Source organism: Molothrus ater, chromosome 18, assembly GCF_012460135.2.
Source record: "Molothrus ater isolate BHLD 08-10-18 breed brown headed cowbird chromosome 18, BPBGC_Mater_1.1, whole genome shotgun sequence".
In the NCBI taxonomy this organism is placed as follows: domain Eukaryota; kingdom Metazoa; phylum Chordata; class Aves; order Passeriformes; family Icteridae; genus Molothrus; species Molothrus ater.
The window spans coordinates 8,615,470-8,639,223 of NC_050495.2; the positions used below are offsets into that span (position 1 = coordinate 8,615,470).

General features: G+C 39.2%; 2 protein-coding genes across 3 annotated transcripts in view; one reads left to right on the top strand and one right to left on the bottom strand.

Moving 5' to 3' along the window:
* PI4KA (phosphatidylinositol 4-kinase alpha) overlaps positions 1-23,754 on the bottom strand; it is a 54,446-nt gene that overhangs the window by 12,908 nt on the left and 17,784 nt on the right. For both annotated transcript variants that reach the window (XM_036392944.2, XM_036392945.2), the window contains exons 19-36: positions 22,712-22,762; positions 9,550-9,658; positions 8,941-9,077; positions 7,925-8,058; positions 7,675-7,757; positions 7,331-7,401; positions 7,089-7,213; positions 6,576-6,657; positions 5,882-5,965; positions 5,436-5,525; positions 4,840-4,959; positions 4,166-4,258; positions 3,641-3,797; positions 3,239-3,366; positions 1,865-2,023; positions 1,489-1,640; positions 879-986; positions 43-170 (exon numbers count right to left, since the gene is read on the bottom strand). In XM_036392944.2, coding sequence (XP_036248837.1) covers positions 43-170; positions 879-986; positions 1,489-1,640; positions 1,865-2,023; positions 3,239-3,366; positions 3,641-3,797; positions 4,166-4,258; positions 4,840-4,959; positions 5,436-5,525; positions 5,882-5,965; positions 6,576-6,657; positions 7,089-7,213; positions 7,331-7,401; positions 7,675-7,757; positions 7,925-8,058; positions 8,941-9,077; positions 9,550-9,658; positions 22,712-22,762 — 2,011 coding nt within the window. The remainder of the gene's footprint in view (positions 1-42; positions 171-878; positions 987-1,488; positions 1,641-1,864; positions 2,024-3,238; positions 3,367-3,640; positions 3,798-4,165; positions 4,259-4,839; positions 4,960-5,435; positions 5,526-5,881; positions 5,966-6,575; positions 6,658-7,088; positions 7,214-7,330; positions 7,402-7,674; positions 7,758-7,924; positions 8,059-8,940; positions 9,078-9,549; positions 9,659-22,711; positions 22,763-23,754) is intronic.
* SERPIND1 (serpin family D member 1) lies at positions 11,064-19,799 on the top strand. The gene is made up of 5 exons (XM_036392946.1): positions 11,064-11,150; positions 13,140-14,008; positions 17,576-17,849; positions 18,770-18,914; positions 19,282-19,799. The coding sequence occupies exons 2-5, from the start codon at positions 13,156-13,158 to the stop codon at positions 19,471-19,473; spliced, it is 1,464 nt and encodes a 487-aa protein (XP_036248839.1). The 5' UTR covers positions 11,064-11,150; positions 13,140-13,155; the 3' UTR covers positions 19,474-19,799.

Here is a 23,754-nt window from a genome sequence, read left to right on the forward strand (position 1 = left end):
AAGAAACCAGACACTTTTAAAACAGCACTTAAAGGAACTCACCAGGTGGCACAAGTTGGCTGGCAGTCAGATACTTCTTGTCTGAGAACATTGCTGTCCAAAACTTGATCAATATGCTGATATCCTCACGGAGCCTCTTTTCTCCTTGTGTAGGGAACTTTGAAGGACAGCTTGAAGAAATCACACAAATAATGTAATATTGAATGCATTGTGAGAAAAAAACTCCCAGCAGTCAAAACCCCTCACCAGCCTAATCAAGTTGTACTTTTTATTCTGACTGAAATCTACAAGGATGAGACCTTCACGACATTTTATCCTCATGGCTTTATTATGTCTGACTGAAGAGCACAAACTTCCAATTGTTACTGAAAATTAGGGCAGCAGTCTGTCAGCATCCTAGATTCATTTGAAAGTTATTATTAGGATTGAGTGACCTCTGCACATTCAGACATTCCTATCAATTAAATTTTCTTTTGTGCCTGTGTCAAATGTTGAAGTAATCAGATTCAGTGTGTCTGTACTTTGAAAACAATGAAACTGTATTTCAGCCACACATACTATAGCAGCAATTCTTTAAACCATATAACTCTAGATACGATTCTGAGCATCGAATAAACTTAAATAAGAAAAAAGGGGAAAAGAACAGAAACATTGCTGCTTTTTAAATCACACATAAAATCTGAAACTAATATCTAAGCCTCTCTGAGATAATTAATGAACCATACTTAAGCACAAGACAAGTTTCTGTTAAAGTGGATAAAAAAGGAAAGGAAGAAAAATCACTAGAAGATAAAACCAGCTGCTGCTTTGAAGTATCACTGAAAGTCAAGGAAAAACACAAACACATTTTCAGTGAGTTGTTTCAAAATAAAGAGTACCTGAAATAATCAAAGGCAGTTGAATAAATTTTTTCTCTCAAAACATTTCGGATAGTTGCATTTGGAACCACATCAGCATGCAGCAAAGACAAACCCAGGGTCAGCAACCTAATAAGCAAAATAGAGAATGGAAATGTTGGCTCTCCTAAAATGGTGACCAATACCCCACCATGCAAACCACAACTACAGCTGTAAGTGCAGCCTTAGAAGTGTCTGTTTCAGAGCTCTTAGCAACCTGTTCACATTATCACCAGTCTGCTTTAAAGCTCTGACTGCTGAACCACAGAAAGTGAAAGCCTTCAAGTCACAAAAGCTGAAAATAACTGATGAAGCAAAGACTAGATTCATTACTAGATCCATGATGTGGGCTATTCATTATATGAAATCATCTCATGAAATTTCCTGAAACACCAAAAAAAGTACTTTCAAGCTGAAGTGATCAACTTCTGCTTTGAAAACAGAGCTTAGACTGCATCACTGCAGGCTTTTAAAGCAATTCTCAGCACCTGAAGCCAAGTTAAACATGCAGTGTTTAGCTGTTTTCTTCCATCTCCCTATAACCTTATTTCTCATTTCTGTGATTGCAGAAGGAAAACCCAGGAGCACTCACTTGAATCGGGGCCCAATGGCTGCCACGTGCCGGTTCAAGCTGCCTTTGGCCCCCCCGATGTTCAGGGACAGGGAGCGCTGGAGGAGGCTGGAGAAGATCTCGATCTGGTCAGAACTGCAGTATTTGGCTATTTCAAACCTCTGCACCAAAAACTGAGAAAAAGAGACAGACATACCATGCCTCCTTTGACCTTTCTGAATTTCAAAGCCCACCCCTAGACTTCTCTGTTTCAAACGCCTTTCTCCCCCTCAATGTTTATGCTCATCTAAACAGAGTGGCTCTCCTGGCTGTGAGCACATGACTCCAGTCCTTCCCCAAATCACAGCAACAGGAAATACAGACTGCCACCAGTGGGACATTCAGAAAAAATACACACCTCTATCCAGATGTAATGTGGAGTCACCTCTGGTGGACAGGGCCTTGGCTGGCTCTCCTCTGAGGCTGCTAATGGATCTGCTTCTTTCTGCTCTGCAGAGAACAGCCCAACTTTCTGCTCCACTGTCATTTGCCAGGCTCCTGCCATTTCCCGCATGAACTGCAAAAAGGAAGGTGACAGAGCTTCTTGTTTCAAGAGCATCTTCTTACATGAAAAGCACAAACTTTCCCCACAGCACACACAAGAACCTACTACATCAATTAAAATTCACTGCAGACTGCAATGCTAACAGAGAGACAGAGACAAGTCTATACATCCCATCTGAAAGAAAATGTTTCTTTCATATACTACATTACAAAAGGAAGAGAGACACTCCCAGAATCTCAGCTAGTAGCTGAGACTAAAGGCAGCAGCAGCCAGGCACTGCATTTTGTTGAGGACACTGAACTGTTAGATCAGCCCAAGCCATCCATCCTCCTGCTCCACTAAAGGTTGCTGCCTCCCACACGAGCCCAGCAGGGACAAGCACACACCAGGTTCCCGTGACCTGCAGGACATGGTTTGGCCCCTGTGAACACACTCTGGCTGATCAAGCACAACACAAGGATGGCACCTAATTCAGTTTTGCTGATCCTGCTCTCAGGAGCAGCATCCTTTGTAGTAAGGGGGCTGACAAACCAGGGGTGCTTCTCTCTTCTCCTCAACCAGATACAAAAAAAAAATGAAACTGATGCTTAAGAAGTCAACCACTGAAACCTGCAAGTAAACACAACTAAGTAAATTCAGATGGATGATTATCGCCAGCAAGTGAAACACTTGGTGCTCCCTAAGCAAAGCAATTACCAGAGGCAGCTTTCTCACAGCACCATGCTGAGTTGCTTTATTACCATTACATTGATCCCATCTCACAAAATACAGCCAGCTTAGCCTGTTACAGGATTAGGACATTTGCAAGCCTATGTTTTCATGTAATGGTGCAATACCAGATACCAGAGGGTGATTAATGAGCAGGGACACTGATTTCTCTTTGTTTCAAAACACCAATTCTATAGTTTGTGATAGTATAGAGTCAATTCATGAACAGTTCAGGCATCTCATCAGCAAAGTAAATTCTACAGCTGGGATTCTGGGATTCTAACAGGTTTCTTTTGCTGTAACATTTATGTTGTTGAGAAAGGTCTGCTTCCCACAGTCCACCTCGTGGGGGTGCTCAGACTTCCAACAATACAGGAACAGAAACTTCCTGGCAGGCTACAGTGATTAACAGTGCATTTAAACATCCTGGACACAGATACACAGTATCTGTGAATCTCCCAAAATCTTCTCTCTTCCCTCTCACAGGGGCAGAGAATGAGTAATTAAATCACTTCCTACCGGCACTTCTATTCCATTCTTGGCAGCCAGCAGCCACTCCCAGCAAGCAATTGCTGTTTCCATGCCATGCTCATTGAACATTCGCAGGGGTCCCCAACACAGATGATGAAGGAGCTGGGGATCACAGTCTGAAAACAAGCATTCACTCAGATTTCTCCAACAGAACAACTGCTTTCCACATCAGCATGAAATTAGTGTGCACCATAGGTAATAATCAGTTCCTAATAATAAATAGCTTTTGGTTTAAGGAGGCTTTTCCCCAATATAAGCTTAATTGAAAAAATTCAAAACACAGTTTTGCTGCAAGTTGATACATACTGGGTTGGTATATGGATAGTTTTTGTAGTTTATTATTCTTGGCATTCACCATCAGAAAGCAGAACTCCATTTGGTTTTCATTACCTTTGCTGCTTATTAGCAGTGCAGTCAACTTAAACATGGCCTGGGTGTAGGATTCAGTATTGCTTGATTCAAGAGCAGCATTCAGGTCTTTGACCATAAGTTTATTCAGGTCAGATGTTCGTCCTGTGGCATTTGAGAACTGAATCATTCCAGAAACCTGTAAAATTGAGGGGGGTTTTCAACAAAGAACAGTATTTTTAGGCATCCAGTTAAGTATTGGTCACATGCTGTTTAGGGAACTCCACAAACAGAGGCATCTTTTATTACTACTTTACCAAATCTTTAGCTTTAACTGCAATCTAATCTTTAGCTTTATCTAATCTTTAGCTTTATCTGCAAGACTAACACTAAAATGATCTGTTTAATAAGCTAGGAAAACTATGCTCTTTATCCTGAAAGGATTTATAGACTATGTTTCATGTAACATAGACCCATACTCCAGTATGGGTTGGAAGGACACCATCCCCTGAGAAGTGATGCCAGAGCTTCTGGACACCCCACATTCATAAGAAACTCTGTACTTACTTCTCCTGCGTAACGGTTGCGCAAGTTAAGAGAAGCCATGAAGTTGGAGTAGTCTTTCTTCACACAAGTTGGTCTTTCAGTTAGCTGGGTTGCCTATGGCCAGACCATAACAAGGTGTTTATACTGCTCATATCAAACCATTTGTCTCTTCATCTTTTTATTTCTTCACATTCGTTTTAAATTTCTTATGCTTATAATCATAGTAGTATCAGGACTGTTACATACAACAGCACCAGGACAGATCAAAATCAAGTAAGGCCTATGTGTATTTCTTCCACAGATACAGGTTCACAGAATATCCTGAGTTGGAAGGGACCAATAAGGATCATTGAGCCCAACTGCGGGCCCTGCACAGGACAACCAAACCCCACTGGGAGCATTGTCCAAGCACCTCTTGAACTCTATCAGGCTTGGTGCTGTGACCACTCCCCTGGGAGGCCTGTGCCTGTGCCCAGCCATCCCCTGAATGAAAGAACCTTTTCCTAATACCCAGCCTTAAACCCCTCCCCTGCCATAGCTTCATGACATTGCCCCGTGTCACTGGTCCCCAGAGAGGAGATCAGTGCCTGCCCCTCTGCTGCCCCTTGGGAGGAAGTTGTAGGCAGCAATGAGGTTTCTCCTCAGCCCTCTAATTTGTCAAGGTCTCTCTGCACAAAGGAACAAACAATACTCACGCCCAGCGTGGTGTTCTGCCTGTTGTAGCCTGCAAAGTGCAAAACACTTTCTGTAGCCATGGCCAGCCCAGTGTGCTGCGACAACCCTGATACCCAGTTCTGGTGTTTGTTTAGGTACTCCTGAAAAAAAAAACAAACCAAACTCCAGAATACTTCATTATCTTCAAAACAAGGCAGCTCATAAGCAAGTGCTGCATCACTGCAAACCATGGGAAACTTAATTACACACAACTGTGACAAAAGACTGTCTCTACTCATCCCTTCCAGGCATTCTTCCCCTGGCAGTAAGATTTTCTGAATGTCCTCCTAATTATACAGAGTAAGACTCCTTCTATATTCAAAATGAATAAAGTTATCAAGATAAATGCTTGAAGGTTGTGATCTTCTCTTAAAAGAATCACTTCTGACAAAAAAAACCCCTTATGAGATAAAGTGTTTTGGACTACATGGAAGAAGGGAAAGTAATTAGTTGTCCTTTCATACAAGGATAGAATCCCTTGAGGCTCCTTTTTTAGGAAAGGAAATATAAACCTCAGGTAGATTTGCAGTGTCCAAGATGTGCAAAAATCAAATTTTCACAGAAGCAGGCCCATTACCTGTAGATGAGATTTTGTAACAGAGGGAGCCCATTTCATTGCCTCTTGCAGAATCATCCCACAGCGTGCAGCAAAGTCCTTCACTATACTCTAGAATAAAAAGCATCAACACAATCAGTAAAATACAGGACACTTAACAAGAGGAACTGTTCTTAAGGGTGTAATAAGTAACATAGGGAGCAAGACAGTTGTAGCAACATGACATAGTTAGAATTTTCTGTAACAATTGAATGTGCCCTTGATTAAAAAAGAACTGTCATACTTTAAGTCAAGTAAAATAATTTTAATTTAGAAAAACATAAATACTGTGTCATACCCTATTAGAAAAATCTTACCTAGGGAAGTACTTTTAAAAAATGACCATTCAGGGTAGCTCACTAATTTATCTCCAAGCTATGAAATGAGGGATTATTTCATTCTTTGATAAATCAGGGAGAGCCACCCACCTCTCTGGCTTCATGCGTGTCAGGGACTGTTATTCTGTAGGGAGCATCAGGAATGTCATAGTATGGTTGGTCCTTGTGAATGTCCTAAAAAGAAACAATTATCAACTCTCAGCAAGAGAAAATTCATCACCACCTGACATTAACACCACATTTAGCAAACAAGAGACCTGATTACCAAACCTTTTTTGCTGACATTTGCTCTCAATTCGAACATCTCTAAAAGAAACTGTTTGCATTCCACTTGATTTTTAGAATATATAATTTCAAAAATCCAAAGCACTTTCCTTAACATTTAGTATTAAAATAAAATTCGATAAAGCATTTCCATCTTCAAAAATTCTAGTATATAACAGATTCAGGAAATATGGATACACATACACAGACTGGAGAGAATACAATCTGAAAACCATAATTCACAGAAGACCAAACAAACCACAAACCAGAAAAACACCACCAAAATTTTATTTCAAATGAGACATTTCAACAATTGTAAACCACATCTGACAACAACTTTTTAGCACTGGTTTTACTACTTATGAAATAGGGTTGCAAAGATAATTCTTGCTTCACAGAATTTAAAATGAAGATTTTATCAATCTTAGTAAAAGGAAAACCAAATTACAAACTCAATTAAGTATCAAATAAATGCAGAACAAAGTAAAAAAGAAAAGTTCTAGGAAAGAAAAGCACTTACTGCACTAAGAGACAGAGACAATGTCTGCAGAATATCTAGCATAGTCTTCAGCACAGTTCCACTCCACAGCAAGTGAGGAAATCTAGAGCAAGACAGAATTCAGAAACACAATAACCATGGAGAGCTGAAGAAGGCCATTATTCCATCAAGGGAGCTGCTCAAAGAGCCAGGTTATACATCCCTAGGTAAGCTCATACTCAACAGAAGCCACAGAGCCTCACAAGAGCCTGGCTTTATCCAGAGCCAAAAGCTGAGGAGAGCCATTGCACAGGAGCTGAGACTGCATTTCTATCATGGGCACTTTGCTTTGCTCCACCCATGGCAATACTAAGCAGACACACATTTTAACCAGGGGTTTCTGAGCTCAGGCTAAAAACACCACTGGATGTAATTTTTCAAGGAGATGTTTCAGCAGAAGAAGCAGCCAAGAAATCCACTTGACCAGTGTCACCAAGTGCCTAAGCAACCACTAAACAGTCATTGTGAAAAGAGAAACATGAAATCTATACTCACTTGTCTACCAGCCCAGATAAGTATTTGTCTGCTACTCTCCTGATCCTCTTGTGAATGTGGTTGAAATTCACCAGCAAGAACTGAGCATGTCTCTCCAGCTCTTCCTCATTCTCCTTAGTTTTAGGCTAAAAAACATGCCAAAGAGAAGTATGAAGCTCCTAAAGGAACAGACAAACTCACTTTCATAAACTGAAATGAGAACATTTATACAAATTCAAAATTTTAGCTGCCAGATAACCTACTTTATCAGCCATCATTGTCAGGAAAGCTTCAAAGACCTTATCAGCAACAGCTATCACACACTGCATCATGCCTGAGGAATGGAGAGAAGTGACAGGTTTCATGGTCAAAATTACATTTGTTTTATAAACCAGGCTTAACAGTTAAAAAGTGTTTATGTTTACTCAGCCAATATTGAACTTGTTTCAAAACAAAACCAGTGTTCTTGGCAAGAATAAAGCAGCAGCAATCTGGTGAACATGATTCATTTTGTTATATAGCTGCTTGATTTGTTTCAGCTTTGCAGGCCTGGAGATAATTGCCTCATACCTCAAGTTGAGAGGAAACCTAGACAGGTAAATCTTACCAGATTTGTCTTTCTGAATTGCTTTATCTTCAAAATAGCAAAACATGACTTGGAAGCGATCTTGGTCAGTTGAACGCAGCACCCTAGGGAAGGAGAGTTTTGTAAGTTGGCATGTTTGGGGTTTTGTTTATTTGTTTCAGGTTTTGTTTATTTCAGATTTTGTTTGTTTCAGGAACTTAATGATTGGGGTTTTTTTAGGGTTTTTTTGCTGTTTCATAAGTGAAAAAATGAAATATAGATAGACACAAACCTCATATACTCCAGGCGGTAAACAGAAAGGAGATAGGTGGACATGGCAAAATCCAATTTATTGATCAACGCTGACACCTCTGGAGGAGGATCCAAGAGATTGATGATGGTGCTCCGTAATTCATTCAATTCAGCCTAGAGATGAATACATGAACTTATGTGAAGTGGGAGTCTTCTATTAGAGTTTGTGTCCTCAAACATTCATTCACCTATTTGTTAACATTTCAACCTTCACAAACAATATGTCAGGATGCTTCTGCCTACAGACTCAGACCAACCTCCCCTGACTCAGCAAGTCACAATGCTCCAAATACAGAACAGAATTCAATCTGGAGTCAAGCTTCTGGCAGAAAAAATTGGTACTTCCCATGCAGTTATTCCAATGAAGAAATACAATTCCTACACTAAATGCATGCAAGTTTGACCAACATCAGCACTGTCCAGCTCCTGAAACTTCATGGACTTGTGCCAGTCTTTGGTGTCACAGAACTATGTATCCAGGCACAATGCAGATTTCTGTATTATTTGGGAGCCAAAGGGATTTTATAAGCCAAAAAGAGCCCTTGGGCAAAATCTGTCCTGTAAAATCTATCCTACAAATTCTAGGGAGAGAGAAGAATACCACTATCAAGCCAGAGCAATCTCAACATTTCTTTGAAAGCCTGAATGTGTTTTTTCCTTTCAAACTTTGTTGATTTTCTTTTTTTAATCAATGCAAGTTTTGTCAGGTACAAAATGGATGAAAAAGCACTAAGAGGTTCCATCTCCACAAAAACTTGGTTTCTACACCTAATCAAGGTGGTGTGGCTACCCCTCTAAACACTTGTATTAATACTCCATAAAACTGACCCCAAGTCACTTATGCACCCTGATGTCAGAAGAATAGCATAACACAGCTGCTTTTCACTAATAGGAGGCAGGTTGAAGGGGTGTGCTATTTCAATATATCACAGGTACCATGTCATTTAACACTGGCAGACATAATGGAAGGAGGTAATAGAAGAAATGAATTCCTACAGAAGTCACGGTGTCATTCTTCATGGCAGAATTGTACTGCAGAACAGATCGGAGTGGCTCTTTGCTGGGAAAGGTGAGTAATGGAGACTTGGTGGCAATTTCACACACACCTTCATACCACTCTTCTGGCCAAAGACCTGGAACAGAAGTAGAAAGGTGGAATGAGGCATTAAAAAAAAAATCAAGTTTCACAAAGTTACCTTTATCAAGCTTTGCACTACTTCTAGGGCAGATTTTTCATGCTCTTAAGCACAGACACTCAATGCACATGATCCATGTTCCAAACTTAGTAAGTGTACTTAGGTGAAGTTTCTACTTAATTAACATTGTACCCCATGTGTCTTATCTTCCATTTCAGGAATCTGGCTATCAAAACTCAGAACTAAGGCTATTAGGAATAAAACTAAGTACAAGTTGTATTGTGCTGAATCTGACAAAAAAAAACACCTGCAGAGATTTAAAGAAATCCCACCAGAGAACTGTCATGTAAGTTGTTTCCTTTGAAGTCTCTATATGCCTGTAATTTTTCGTCCAGCTACTGGGAATGGTTTGCACAGAGTTGTACTTAGTTTCATCAAAAGTTGAAATGTGAGCAGCAATGCAGAGTACCTGATCCTTCCACAGCAAATCCCATCAGCACCGAATACAACCAGAAATCACGGAACAGCTTCTGCAGCCTGGGCTTGGCCTCCTTGATGGGTGGCAAGCGTCTAGTGAGCTACCAAAGAGATAAAAATTAACATCAGAAAATGGTGGGAGTTAGAATAAATTAACTCCACACTAAGAAATCAACTCATGTACCTTCTTTACTATGATTTACAAAGGTAATATTCTTTGTCACCTATGAAAACTAGCATTATATTGCTATTGTTATATTATAGAAATTAAGTTCCTTTTGGAGAGCTGAAAGGCTAACTTTGAGATGCCTGAAGTAAGAATTTCCTTTGTTTTACACAGGAATAACACCATGCTGATACAGTAACCTCTGAGGAGAATACATAATACTAGTATACTATCCACTGCAGGGAGGAAGAGACCACATGGTCCTTTAAACTGTCCCGAGGACAATGGCACACAGCTTTGCTTCAGTGTAAAGGAACTCCAAACCAAATAAATATCAGTCAAAACCACTTCTGGTTGCTATTGTTTATCAGCTTTGTGGAAATACATTGAGGCACCAATTGGGGATCTTTCATTGTTTGCACCCACGCACAGAATGACATCAGTTCTGAAGAATTTACTATCTAAACAAGCAAGTAAAAGAGCATTATTTTCAACACACTTATTAAAATTCTCTGGTTCTTTTTGCACAAACAGCTGCTACCATTGGAGGAGCAGTATATCCTCTCAGCCAATATGATTTACAATTTTAGATAAATTTATATAACAAAGATCATAGTGTGTTATCCTAAAAAGAGTTAAAGCACAGGCAGTGTAAAAAAAGTAAAAGAAATTGTCCATTAAACCACAAGCTTTATTCAATATGACTGTATATTACTACTGTAAACTTTATTAACAGAATGTTACATTCTAACCTAACTTGAAGAAGTTTTCTCTAACCACAATAATTCTCTCAAGATATGAGTGCCAGCAGTACTTCAGTGAAACCTTACATAAAGCCAACTTCAGATGCATTTGTAAATCATGAGGGAGATTAGTCATTTAAAAAGGAAAAGCATTAAAAAATCTCTCTATTATAATAAAATCAGTCTGAGTTTAAGCTGGTGAACAACACTATGGTAAAAAGCTGTTTGTGCAATGGAAATCTTTGCACCAATACAACACCAGCTGAAGAAACCCCATCACAACCAGAGAGGCCTCAAACACATTTGCACTAAGATGCTCCCCCCGTCCCCCATTTCAGCACAAACAGCAGCTACATGGCTTTTCCTGTCATTAACAGTCAAGTTTATGTGCATGCTTGACTTTGAAACTTTACATACACACTGATTTTTGCTCAAAGACCTTCCTCAAAAGGGAACAAGTACCTGCAAAGCTATAAAAGTAGTTCAACAAACAACAGAGAATTCAGCAGAGATCACTAAGCAAGGGAGGGATTTTGGCTGACGAAGTAAGTTTAGCAGTGTTTGGTTTAGAGAATGTTTACTTTGGGAGATACACAAAAAAGCAGCGTCAAAGTTCAGATTTAAACCCTGCTGTTCCCTTTACTTGAGCTTTTCAACACATCCTTCCCGTACAGTGGCTTAAAGGTAAGCTTCATTTACCTCTCCTGTGATTTTGGGTAGATCTCACCAAAGACATATATACTGCAGAGAAGGGAGAAGTTTTGCCTGTGTAAGTGCAGCTGAGCAATAACTGAAGTTTGGTGAAGATGAGAATGTAAAGTTGGGAATACAGACAGCAAATTCTGCTGTGCCAAGAGAGAAAATGTTTATCAATGGTTACTGGACAGAGTATCTCAGCCCTAAGGGCCTGACTTCTGGGGGCGGGGAAAAAACAAATGAATTTATGGAGAAACAATAAGAAAAAGACTGACTTGAGATGCTCAGTCACAGTGTAAAACAAATTCTTATTTGGATACTTTCTGCAAAACAATGTACTCTTTTATATGGGAGGATCACCTTAAATGGTTTTAGGATTTAAAGCAAATTAGTCTGGGGGAGAGTTTCAAAAACTAATCTGTCAGCTCAGTTATTTCAAGCCTGTTACAACATGTTTGAAAATATTTTCCTTCAAGGTTTTATTCACTGATATACAGGTCAGTGAACAGGTACAGGTATGTGAACCTTTATACTTTGCACAACAACTCTCTTTCCTAATTTAAAAAGCATTTTAATCAACACCTTAGTGAGATTTTAACTGTATTCAGTATTTTGTCCTGTATTATATTGTAAATAACTGTCTTTTACTTAAGAAAGTGTATCAATTGAGATTAACTTTATAAATTCATGAAAAAACTTTTTAGTTAAGTCTGAGCAAAACCCCTGGCCTGGCATTCAGACACCCATTCAGTTTCAGGTAACAGATCTATTGAACACCTGCATTTTGATCTCTGACTGTTGCAGGAGGCAATTACACTTTTTCATATATTTTTAAGATCACTTTACTGCACTCAATATTATTGTGAAAAGTCTCTCAGACCTACTTCTTGGTGGAGGGTTTTACAGCTGAGTAAGTCTGATGGAGTCTCTTAAAATATATACTGAAAAAAATTCTTGATTTAAAAAATAATTTTAAAATGCAGTAGTCAATCTCTTCAGTAGATTAAGAGATTGATTAAGTTTCCCTTAGAAAAATGCAGGTTCTACTTAAATGTAGTCTCAAACAAAAAAAATGAGGTTACAAATCTACAACTGGGATCATAGTAACCCTAGAGAAACAAAGCTCTGAAGGGAGCCCAGAGAGACTTCACACCATGAAGAAAACAGAGAGCACTACGAGTTCTGCAGTGCTACAGAAAAGTGAAACAAAACATAACTAAGCCAAAAGCAGAATCAAGCCAATCCATTACAAAAGTGGCAGATGAGGACAGAGAGCTGCAGAAAGGGAGCACAGACATTGAGTAACCCGCCCCAGTAAGGGCCTGAGCAGGCCAGGAGAGACGTTTATGCCCAACTCTCCCCCCAGTGCAGTCCCACTAATGGTGCTCAGTGCAAACTCATCTTTCTACATGCCCAGATCGCCCTTATTCACCAGATTGCTGCCTTGCTTTTCCAAAATACTCCCACAAAACTTCCATTTTTGTTGTAGCTACAGGATGTTTGTTTTTCAAATTTTTCAGTACATCTCAGCCTTCTGGTATGTTTCTGCAGGGGATTTGATCAGGAGTCCCTGTTCTTCCTACCAAGCTCAAATCTTCAAACTTAACTTCACATTGTATTTTCAGCACACACTACTCACACAGTTAGTGCACAGTTCAAGTGTAACAGTTTAAAATAAAGGGTCCCACATATTCTGGGTAATGAGTTTGTAACTGTTGAAATATGCCAGTAATGACCATTTGTATGGGAGGAGGTCAACCAATTCTTTGGCAGGCTGGAGGCATTGTGTAAGCAAAACCAATTACCAGTAAACAGACTTACCCATCTAATTGACATCTGTTCCACTAAAATACAGTGCTGTCAAATAGGGTAACTATAGATCTGCTGCTGCCACAGAAATCAGCATGAACCTAAAATCAGGGAATAGATAACTAAAATTCAATTACCCTTGACTCTCTCAACTGTGTTGTTTTCCAGGCTTTCACCAGTCAGAATGAAGTTCCTATTTCAATTGCTTGCCTTCGCTCTCATCATAACCTCCACATTTTGTGGAGTCAAGGACGTCACTGAGCACTTTGAAAGCCTTAAAGGTGCACAGCCAAATGAAAATGGGACTTACATGCCAAACCTACCACTCGAGTTCCACAGAGAAAACACCATCACTAATGACTTGATTCCTGAAGAGGAGGAGGAAGAGGACTACCTAGACCTTGACAGGATACTGAGTGAAGATGACTACAGTGATATTATTGATGCTGCCCCACACATGGTTTCTGAAGTTCAACAAGGAAATATTCTTGAACTATTCCAAGGCAAAACCAGAATCCAGCGCCTCAATATCCTCAATGCAAACTTTGGCTTCAACCTTTACCGCAGCGTGGCAGACAAGGCCAGCTCCTCAGACAATATTATCATGGCTCCTGTTGGTATTTCCACTGCAATGGCTATGATTTCCCTGGGCCTGAAGGATCAAACCCAGCAGGAAGTGTTATCAGTTCTCGGCTTTCAAGACTTCATTAATGCCAGCAGCAAATACGAGCTCATGACCGTTCACAACCTCTTCCGCAAACTCACCCATCGGCTCTTCAGGCGCAACTTCGGCTTCACGCTGAGGTCTGTCAATGACCTTTATATCCATAAAGACTTTTCTGTCCTCAGTGATTTCAAAACCAACATGAAAACATACTACTTTGCTGATGCCCAAGCAGCTGATTTCTCAGATCCCAGTTTCATAGCCAAAACCAACGAACGCATCTTGAAGCTGACCAAGGGATTAATAAAGGAAGCTCTTGTGAATATAAACCCTACAACACTGATGATGATTCTTAATTGTCTTTACTTTAAAGGTAAGACTCTATTATTTCATTCTCAGTGATGGATTTTCTCAGTTTGCAATGCACTGCCATATGTCATTAGAAATCCCAGACAGAATTAAAGTCTAATGTACACTACAAAAAACCTACAGACTCTCTCATTAGGAATCTGTATTATTACCCCAATTTTGCCTGTTTCTGTAGCACAACAATGCTCTGAAGTTATTGCATACATACAGCAAATGCTTACTACTTCCAAAACCTTAATGACTCACAGTGAGACAGAAAGACAACATATGAATGCAGAATAGCCCCAGAAAGCATAAGCTTGGTAGAAGTACCAGATGGGGAGGTATAGATGCATATGCAAGTCATTAGTCACATTTAGTCTTGGTGTCACTGGAATGCTACAGGTCGATTTCAGTTAAAGCACTTAACATCTCTGAAGCATTCAGGACTCATACAAATGACTACAAAGAATTTCAGCTTGAAGGAAGCAATTTTTTAATATGATCAGAGCGCGATCCTTGTTAACAAGTCCATACAGGGGACCTAAGAGAATAACCAAAACACTGCTCTTCTACAACTAAAACCAAAAAACATTCACTACATGGAATATCTCAGTTAATTCAGCACGAATGGTCTGCTGATATGGGCTCCTCCATGCATTAGTAAAGGCTGAAAAGTTAAAGAGGCTTAAAGTAGACTCTACAATATATTCTTATTATAAACCCTTATTTTCCATGTCTTTACATTTAAACTAAGAGCCTGTGGTGAGATTTTCAAGCTAAGTTATCTGCCTCAGGTTGAAAGTCTGTTAGTTTTTCAACCAACTTTTAAAATTACATTAAATGAGCCAGAGGTGGGAGGTGTCAATGAAAGAAGAACTGAGGATAAAAGGAAATCTGTTTCTGACTGTTTAAGATGAAAATCAAGTGACTTAAAACACAGGTAAGAAAAGACAAATTAGCCCAAAAGGTAACAGTGTTTGCAAGTAGAACACACTCCTTTCCATAATTCATAAAGGAGTTTATTTTTCCCCAGTTATGTTCCTGCTTCCAGGAAACAAAGGCCTCTCTTACACCTGCCATCTCAGCAGGTTATAGAAGCAACATTCCTATAAATGTACCTTTTCCCACTCACTTGCAAGGAATTACATCCTAGAATAATGCCACTTAGCCCTAAAGGAATTTGAAGCAGTCATTAGCATTAAATCCAGTAATCTCCTATTCTCAGGTACCATCCAACAGGCACTCACTTGTATCCTTGATGACATCCCTGGTGATCATATCATATTAAATACAGGGCTTTACTGCTTGTTAAACCTTCCTAAGAAAAGGACTATACAAATTGAAACAGATAGGTTTTTTTCATAATTAGGTGAAATTTGAAATACCCTTTTGTTTAATTCTGAAATTTTTACTTGTGCCATCTCAAAATAACAAAAAACCCCACAAAAATAGACAGTTATGTTATTGGAACTCTTGAGCCATCAAGATTAAAAAAAACTTCAGGGTTTTTCTTCTGTCCTTAGTCCAAATTACTGTGGTGCCATCTGCTGAAGGCTGTAATTTCTAACCCTCAAAACAGAGATCAATTCTCTACTGCTCCCATTCTTTTGTCTTACAGTGACAGTCACTTGGGAATTCTGCTTTGAGTGGAACAGAACTTTTTAAAAGCAAGTTCTGCTCCTAGGTTTCTTAGTTTCCACAATACTCCTTCTAACATGCCAAATTTTGTCGACACCTTTCCATTTGCACTGTTTGTACCACTGCAGAAAAGTTCTGTTAAGCCCTCAGGACTCACCTGTAAGCATTTCCAGATATACAGAGATGCTCAGTACAAGTGAGATTGAGTACTGGGATACTTGACAAACACTGTGAGGTTTCCATCTCCTTTTATATTAAAGACCATCAAGAAACTATTGGAAATTATTTATCTTGGTAAGAAGCACATTTTATCTTGTACAGATGTCCAGCCTGCTCCCCATCTGCACAGTTCTGAGTAATCATTTGAGATTCCTACCAAGTAGGACTTGGTTATTTTAGCCATGACAGTGCTGGTAACTGACAAATGGAGACAACAATGGACACAACATCTCAATGGAGACAACATCTGCCACCACAGATGGATCCAAAAGACATCTAAGGGGAAGATTCAAAACAGAAAGTCACAGAAGTCATGAAGTGCCAGCTGGTTTCAGCTGGCCACACAGCTCCTGCTAGAGATCAGTATTCTACCCCAAGACAAACACATTTGCAAAACTGAATCCAAGAAAAATGTTCCCCAGCTCCTCTCTTTCATCAGGAAGAGCTGAACATGTCTCCCACCCCTCAGTGGATGGCAGAGCTGCTGAGGCTTCCCTGGCCCACAGCAGCCCCATGTCTTTGGACAGCTGGAGTCCTTCACCTGTGAATTCTGCTCCCTGAAAAACAGCCAGATACTGGTTTGGGTTTTCCTTGGGTTTTCCTTGGAAGTGAGACTATTTGTTTGGGAATAGCATAATCCATTTTATACCCCATACCTTTCAGAATACTAACCACAGTCTGATCACTCCTCAAACTGGTCCCTATCAGCCTGACCTGTGCAGGAACTGTTCGAATGAAAGATAGACTTAAGGCTTTTCTTTTCTTATTCACAGTAAATCTGGCAAAGTCAGACTAAGGAATCAATTAAGGTTATATTGCAGGCTCTCCACACAGCCACAGTCACATTGCTCACATGCTTGCCAATGATGATCTAAATTCCTGAGTTTTTACAGGAAATACTGGTAACCCTACTTCCACTATAATCTTCCAGCTTTGTCTGCCCCTTAAGAAATGATGTTTATTCCAGAGCCACAGTTCTATCAAACGACCAATAGAACACTGCATTTAAAAAACCTTCTTTCCAACAGTTAATAAATACTTCTGGTATCCAGAGTACGTCCACATAAAAAGCTTAAAACCCCGATGGCAAAGCTTTCTGGGCTGCAAAATGTGTTGGACTGCATTATTTGGGCATAAACTTGTCAGATTTCAGCACATCTACAGGAGCCTGTTATCCCATCCAACTGGACCACAGAATTGAGCAGTCAACACCCCAATTCTTCAGGTTAAGACAGAAAATGAACCATTCTGAATGGACTAAGGTAACATAATGCCTTTAGCATAGCATCTTTATGCAAAACAAATACAGCCCTTGCTTAGCTTGATACAGCACTAACATTCTCCAAAGAGGTGCCTTCAGAAATGGATTCCAGCATCACAACTCTCAGAAAACTCAGCTGGTCAGCTGTTCTGCTAGAGGCAAACCCATCTGTTTAAATTTCAAGGTTCCTCACAGGGAAAAATAATACACACCAATCAAATTCTTATTTCTGGTTTGTGTTCACCTGCTTTTGTAATTCAGAACACTCAAATCAGCCCAATGGTAAGTTGAAAGCCAGGAATTTCAAAGTCACTTTAAAACTTGTCTTCTAATTCAGGCTCCACTGAAATCAATAATCTCCTACAGTAAATCCCAATCCAAGTGACTTAAAGCTTAGTGTAAATCTATTCTGGGAACATTTCATTAAACAGCCACCTAGGGGTTTATCTGTCTTCTGCCTTGTATGAACAGGAACTTGGGAGAACAAGTTTCCAGTGGAGATGACCACGAAGCGAAGTTTCCGGCTGAACGAGAAGCAGACGGTGAAGGTGCCCATGATGCAGACCAAGGGCACCTTCCTGGCTGCTGCCGACCCCGAGCTGGACTGCAGCATCATCCAGCTGCCCTTCGTGGGCAACATCAGCATGCTCGTGGTGCTCCCACACAAACTGGCTGGAATGAAAGCCCTCGAGAAGCAGATCACACCTCAAGTGGTAGAAAAGTGGCAGAAGAGCATGACAAACAGGTATCTGCTGAAAAGCACATCTTGGTAAAGTCTTTATGTATTTTCTTGATGAGACTCATGAGGGTAAGTAAAGCATGCAGAGGATAACATATTTTGATAAAAAATATGGAAAGAAACCCTCCAAAAATGGATTTATTGAATTAAAAAACAGGACTGGTGATCTCTGAAAATTAAAATACCATCAAGAAATCAAGGATGACTGAGGTAGAAAATTGTAATGAAGTTTCAAAATTCTTTCTATTAAGTATTTAATGATGTAGATTCAAAGAAAACATTCTTACTGATTAAGTTTACAATAAGGAAAAACAAGACTGTGAAAATAACATTATTCTGCACCAATAATCTCGGTCACATCAGCTTATGTTCCATTCAGCACTGAGCATTTCAACAGAGCTGGGTGTAAAAGGAACACATTCCATAATCAAAGGACATTGCAATTATGGGAGAGGAAAAACAATAAAGCCTCCCTTGAGAAAGATGACAGGTGTATCTGCCTTCAGACTTGATAAAAGGAGATGATTTGATGTGCTATCCAGGAATTCAACCTATTTCTGTTGTACACAATAAGTGACAAATCTCCAGTTTAGTACTTCAGAAAATCTGACAGCTCCACACTTGTTACAAGCATGCACTGAACTGCTCAAAGTCACATACCTTATACACATAAATAATGCAAATCATTATAAATGAAGTATCAAATTGGCAAACAAACAGTTTTCACAGGGGAATTAATTTGTTAAAGCACAGTTTTAAAAGTCATGATGCTGAAGTTTTGAAAGCAAAAGTATAGTTCTGTATATCTGTGTCCTGCTTGCTGAAAACAGCAAAAAATCCAAACCATACAAGGTCTGTAGAGCAAAGGAGTCATGCACATAAATATCTGCTAAGTGATTTTTCCTTTTTGTGTTTATTTTTACTAGAACAAGAGAAGTGGTTCTGCCTAAATTTAAGCTGGAGAAGACTTATAACTTGATTGATTATCTGAGATCCATGGGAATAGAAGAACTGTTCAATGGAAAAGGAGACTACTCTGGCATATCAGATGAGAAGATCACCATTGACAGGGTATTTACTCCTCACTTCACCTCCTCTCTGATTAAGCTCCATCTATGGCAGCTCAGTAATAATATTACACAGTAAGCTAAACCAAGATTTTTTTCCTCATCCTTTCTGGAGGATATAGCAGGGAGGATTGTGGGTTTGCCCTTGTCTATTTACATAATGAAGCACATGTTTAATCAGATGCAAAGGCACTAAGAGTGTTGTGGTCAGTCAGGAACAGGCTTCTCCCCAGAACAAACCACAAAGGTTTTGGTGCTGTGTAGGGTGACCAGGAGGGGTGTGGAGCAGGGAAGGCTGTGAGCACATAATTCATTTACTTAGGAGAGCCTCAATTTCTCTGATTTGTTTTCCTGTTTGTTTGTCTGAACAGTTCAATCACCAAGGCACAATCACAGTGAATGAGGAGGGCACAGAGGCTGCAGCAATAACCACGGTGGGGTTCATGCCTCTCTCCACCCAGATCCGCTTTGTGGTGGATCGCCCGTTCCTGTTCCTGATCTACGAGCACCGCACCAGCTGCCTCCTGTTCATGGGCAGAGTGGCCAACCCAGCCACGTCTTAAAAACAGAGAACATCCTCCAACACTCTGTTACACATGGGCTGTGTAATTAATTATATGTTAAAATACCAGTATCATAAAGGAAAATTTATTGTCGCATTAGCCAATACAAAAGTCACTGGTATAAAAAGATAACGTATTATCTACAGGTAGTTTCTCATGAGTGGACTCACAGCAGCAGATAATTTGTCTGCAATTAGTGCCATGTACTGATACAAGTGTATTACTAGCAAAAAAAATAAATCACAAAGTACCTTACACTTTGTGTTTTGCAAGTGTATAAAATGTAATCAATAAAGTGTTTAGACTATCTGGAGTCTTGAAATCTAGCTCTAAATTTGTGCTAGGATGTCTGTTTATAAATAGGAGTAAGGAAATCCTGAATACCTGACCAGCCATAGACACCTAAGTCTCTCCTGGGCATTTTACACAACCTAACTTGAAACAGATCAAATTTCAGTCTCCATTCTTTCTTTTGCTTGCATCGTTTAATGTTCAGTGAATATATACAATGTGTATTAACATTCAGACTGATGCACACAGTGAGCCTCATGGACCAGTGTATGAAGTATGAGGAGACAGAAATGTCTTGGAGGAATGAAATACTAAGGGACCCACTGCTTTTCCCTGATCTAACTTGTATTGCTTCAATACTTCCTCTGATCTTCATTGGTTCAAGAGGTATCAGAATTATGCCAGCCTGATAAATGATATAAATATCTTCAGAATAGCCTTTAGAGGGAAAGCAGCCAGCAAAATGCTCTTTTCACTGGCTCAGTATCACCTAATCCTCTCTAGAAAAAAAGCCATTTATAGAAATCACTCTGTTAATATTCCAGTGCACTCTCCATGCTTGATTTAATGGACAAAATCTTTCAAGTCACTGCAAACTTTCTGAATTGTTCTGGTAACAACATAAATTCTGTTCAAATGTGTCACATTTGAAAATGAGAAGATTTACCTACACTCTGTAGAATATCACTGTCTACCTGGTACAAGGAACAGAGCTGCACCATACATTCAAATTATTAAAGACAATGAACATACTCACCTCTGCATACCTTACTTTACATCATACCTTTTAAAAAATGTGTCTCATAATCCAGTGAGAGTATTTTTATTAGTTTCTGTAATATCAAATACTGTACCAATCTATCCATGTACATTATAAGTTTGTCTTATGTTAGCAAAAACACACAAGTAACCTTTAAACCAACCATTATTTTAAGAATTAGGTGTTTTTCCAGTATTAAGTTTAACTTGTTGATTTAATATTGCTTTTATATATTGCTGTTTGTAATTTTGCATCTACTCCAGTTATATGCTCCATGCACAAAGCTTTTCAAGCTGCCAGCCAGTGAAATACTGGTATTTGATGATTATGAATGACGAAGAGCTGACACTGAACAGGAAACTCAGATGTTTTACCCTATTCCTGTCTTTTAAGTCCATCAGGTGATAGACAATTTTCAGTACTGGAAGTACACAACAGAAATTAACATTCATATACACATTTTATTGTTTTATCTGTATGCAAAAAGGAAAGCATATACAAAAAGAAAAGCATATGCAAAAGCTTAAATATTCATGCCCTAGGTTTAATCAGTCTCTCAATGATTGAATGAGCTGAAGCATCTGCAATATGGGTTTTGGGGGACTTAATTATTCAAGGCAAAGAGGTCAAGCAGAAAAGCAAATCAGCTACTGCTCAAAACTCATGATCTTCATACATTGTGCAAGAAAGTCAAATATTTGCTTCAACAACCATAATGTAACCATTAACTCTTGCTTCAGATTCTGGCACTATCTGACTGCATTTAAAGGTCACATTGGTTAAGAAAAATGCAGTTATCCCCAGCTATTCAGAACAAATATACCATCAACAAAAATTTGAAACAGAAAAGTAATTCCGTAAGTTACACATTAAGTCTCTAATAAGCACTAATCTTCTCTCAATATGCAAGGAATGGTCCTGCTTGCACTCAAATCAGCATCACTGACAGCTGAAAAATGCCACCCACGAGAACATCTCAATGCAGGACTAGCTGGCTCATGCAAAACCTGAGCAACTACTGAATAAGAGTGATCCAAGACATTTCTTTAAAGTTAGGAACTGGTCCTTGTGGTCACTGCTGAATTTGGGGAGGGCTGATGTACAAAACCAGTAGAAGAGATATGGGAAGGAAAGGAACAGTCCTCTGATCTTTAACTAGTGCTAATTTTAGACTCATCTCATTGACAAACTTCAGTGAAGGGGTTTGAGGGGGCAGAGTATGAAATGAATTCTTTTTTCCTGCCTGTTAATGGATGTGCAGTATGAACAAACTACAAGCAGACATCCCTACTGCAAGCATGGGACATGTTTTTCCCTTTTGTCCCAGCAGCTGTGCAGGAAAAGTTCCAGAGAATAATTCAGCTTCAAGAGGGAAACAAGCAGCATGATGCCTTTTGTCCTTCAGGAAGTTTGTCTATGGATCTTTCAGATGTGACTGTTTTTTGTAAAAGCTACAGCAGTTAGGCAAATAGACCAACTGACCTGGTAACAAGCCCTGGATGTATCAAATTTTCCATTGGAGATCCAGATCTACAATTTTTTCCTGAATTAGCACTTGCACTTTGTTAAAAGAAATGTTTTTTTTCCCCAGAAAAAAATTATATCCAAGAGTGAACACAGATATGCTTTAGAATAAATGAGTCTGGCATGGACATCAGTGTCCTCGCACATTTCCTAAAATGCTTTCAGCCTGACAGTCAATTCTCATTTCAGAAGACGTGGGACACTTACCCCCTTCTTTATCAATGATTTTTTTTTTCCTTTTAAGAAGCAGAATTCACTTTGGTGCCAAATTATTATTTATTTTTTACTTTGTTTCTGCTAATTCTTGCTTTTCACTTCTCCTCAGGCTGCAGATATGTGCTGTTTATTACACTGCAGGCCAAATATTAATCAAAGTAATATTCCCTGCAGTATTATTTAGCTCAAGAATCTCCTGAATTCATGGCTTGAAACAATCTAACCCTGAATCACAAAAGATTCTTTATTTTCAAGAGATTTGTCAGTATTAAATGAATGCTCCCCCCTCTTAGAGCTAGGTGTATTATTTTACAGTAGTACTACATTTCTCCTGGATGGTAACCTCTGCACTACAGTCAATCAAAGCATTTTGCTTGAAATAGGAGCAGTATTTCATAAATGCAAAAAAAATTATTGTTTGCAACAACTGATCCATTGGATACTCACCACAGCAATGACAGGAATAAGCACACCCAGGTTCCCTGCACTACTGGAGGCCTGAGAAGAAAAAGGAAATGCTCAAAACATCTACAAAAGCATTTCTAAAGTATTTGCTAAAAGACGTATTTCAAGCATCAAACATTGCAATTACAACTCTGTATCTTGCAAAGAGATGTGCACAGGGTGGTCAGGAGAGCACCCATGAAATCCACAGGACTCAAAACACCCTGGAATCTTTTAACAAACCCTTTCAGGTTTTCCTCATGGACTACTGAAGGGATTTTTTTTCCCCTGTTAGCACACAGTCTGCAGATATTCAATAACTGCTAGAAAAATGATCACATTAAATGGGTGGCCACAAACAAGTAATAAATGTTTACCAGAAGTTTCATTTTACTATCAAAATGAAGCCAAAAATAACAAGCCTGTAAAAAGACATAATTTTCAAGAATTTATTTAAGCAGGAGGAGCAGCCTTCTCCATTGAAATATAAGAAGCATACGGAAAACACCAATTTCCTTTGGCTTTTTAGGACTTTTTAAACTGCAGCTATACAAGTGTGTTTGCTCTTGGCCAAGTAGAGTATTAAATAATTGAAAACATTCACTGAGCACAGCACATCATTTCTCACCTTTTCTGATCAGGCAAACAGTGATGGCACAGACACCACACTGAGACATCTCTCTGAGGTATTTCCCACCTCCCATATCCCTCCACACTAGATTTGGGAAAGAGGGAATGCTCCAGTTCCCTCCTTACAAGAGAGCGCTGGCCCCACACAGATGAGGCAGGGAAGATGTGCTAACAGGGTACAGCTTTGCATGAAGTGGAATAAACCAAAAGGAAGCAATTTAAAAAAGCAAAAACAAATAAGAAAATAAGAGAGCAATAGAGAAACAAAGCCAAATAGTCTTCAGATGAAACAATAACGGTACAACCCAACCAAAACATATTTCAGTTATCTTTCCTGGAGAGTCAAGATAAAGCAAACAAAAGATGGGTCTTAAAATATTTTTGAAGGGAATAAAATAATAGCACAGAAGATACTC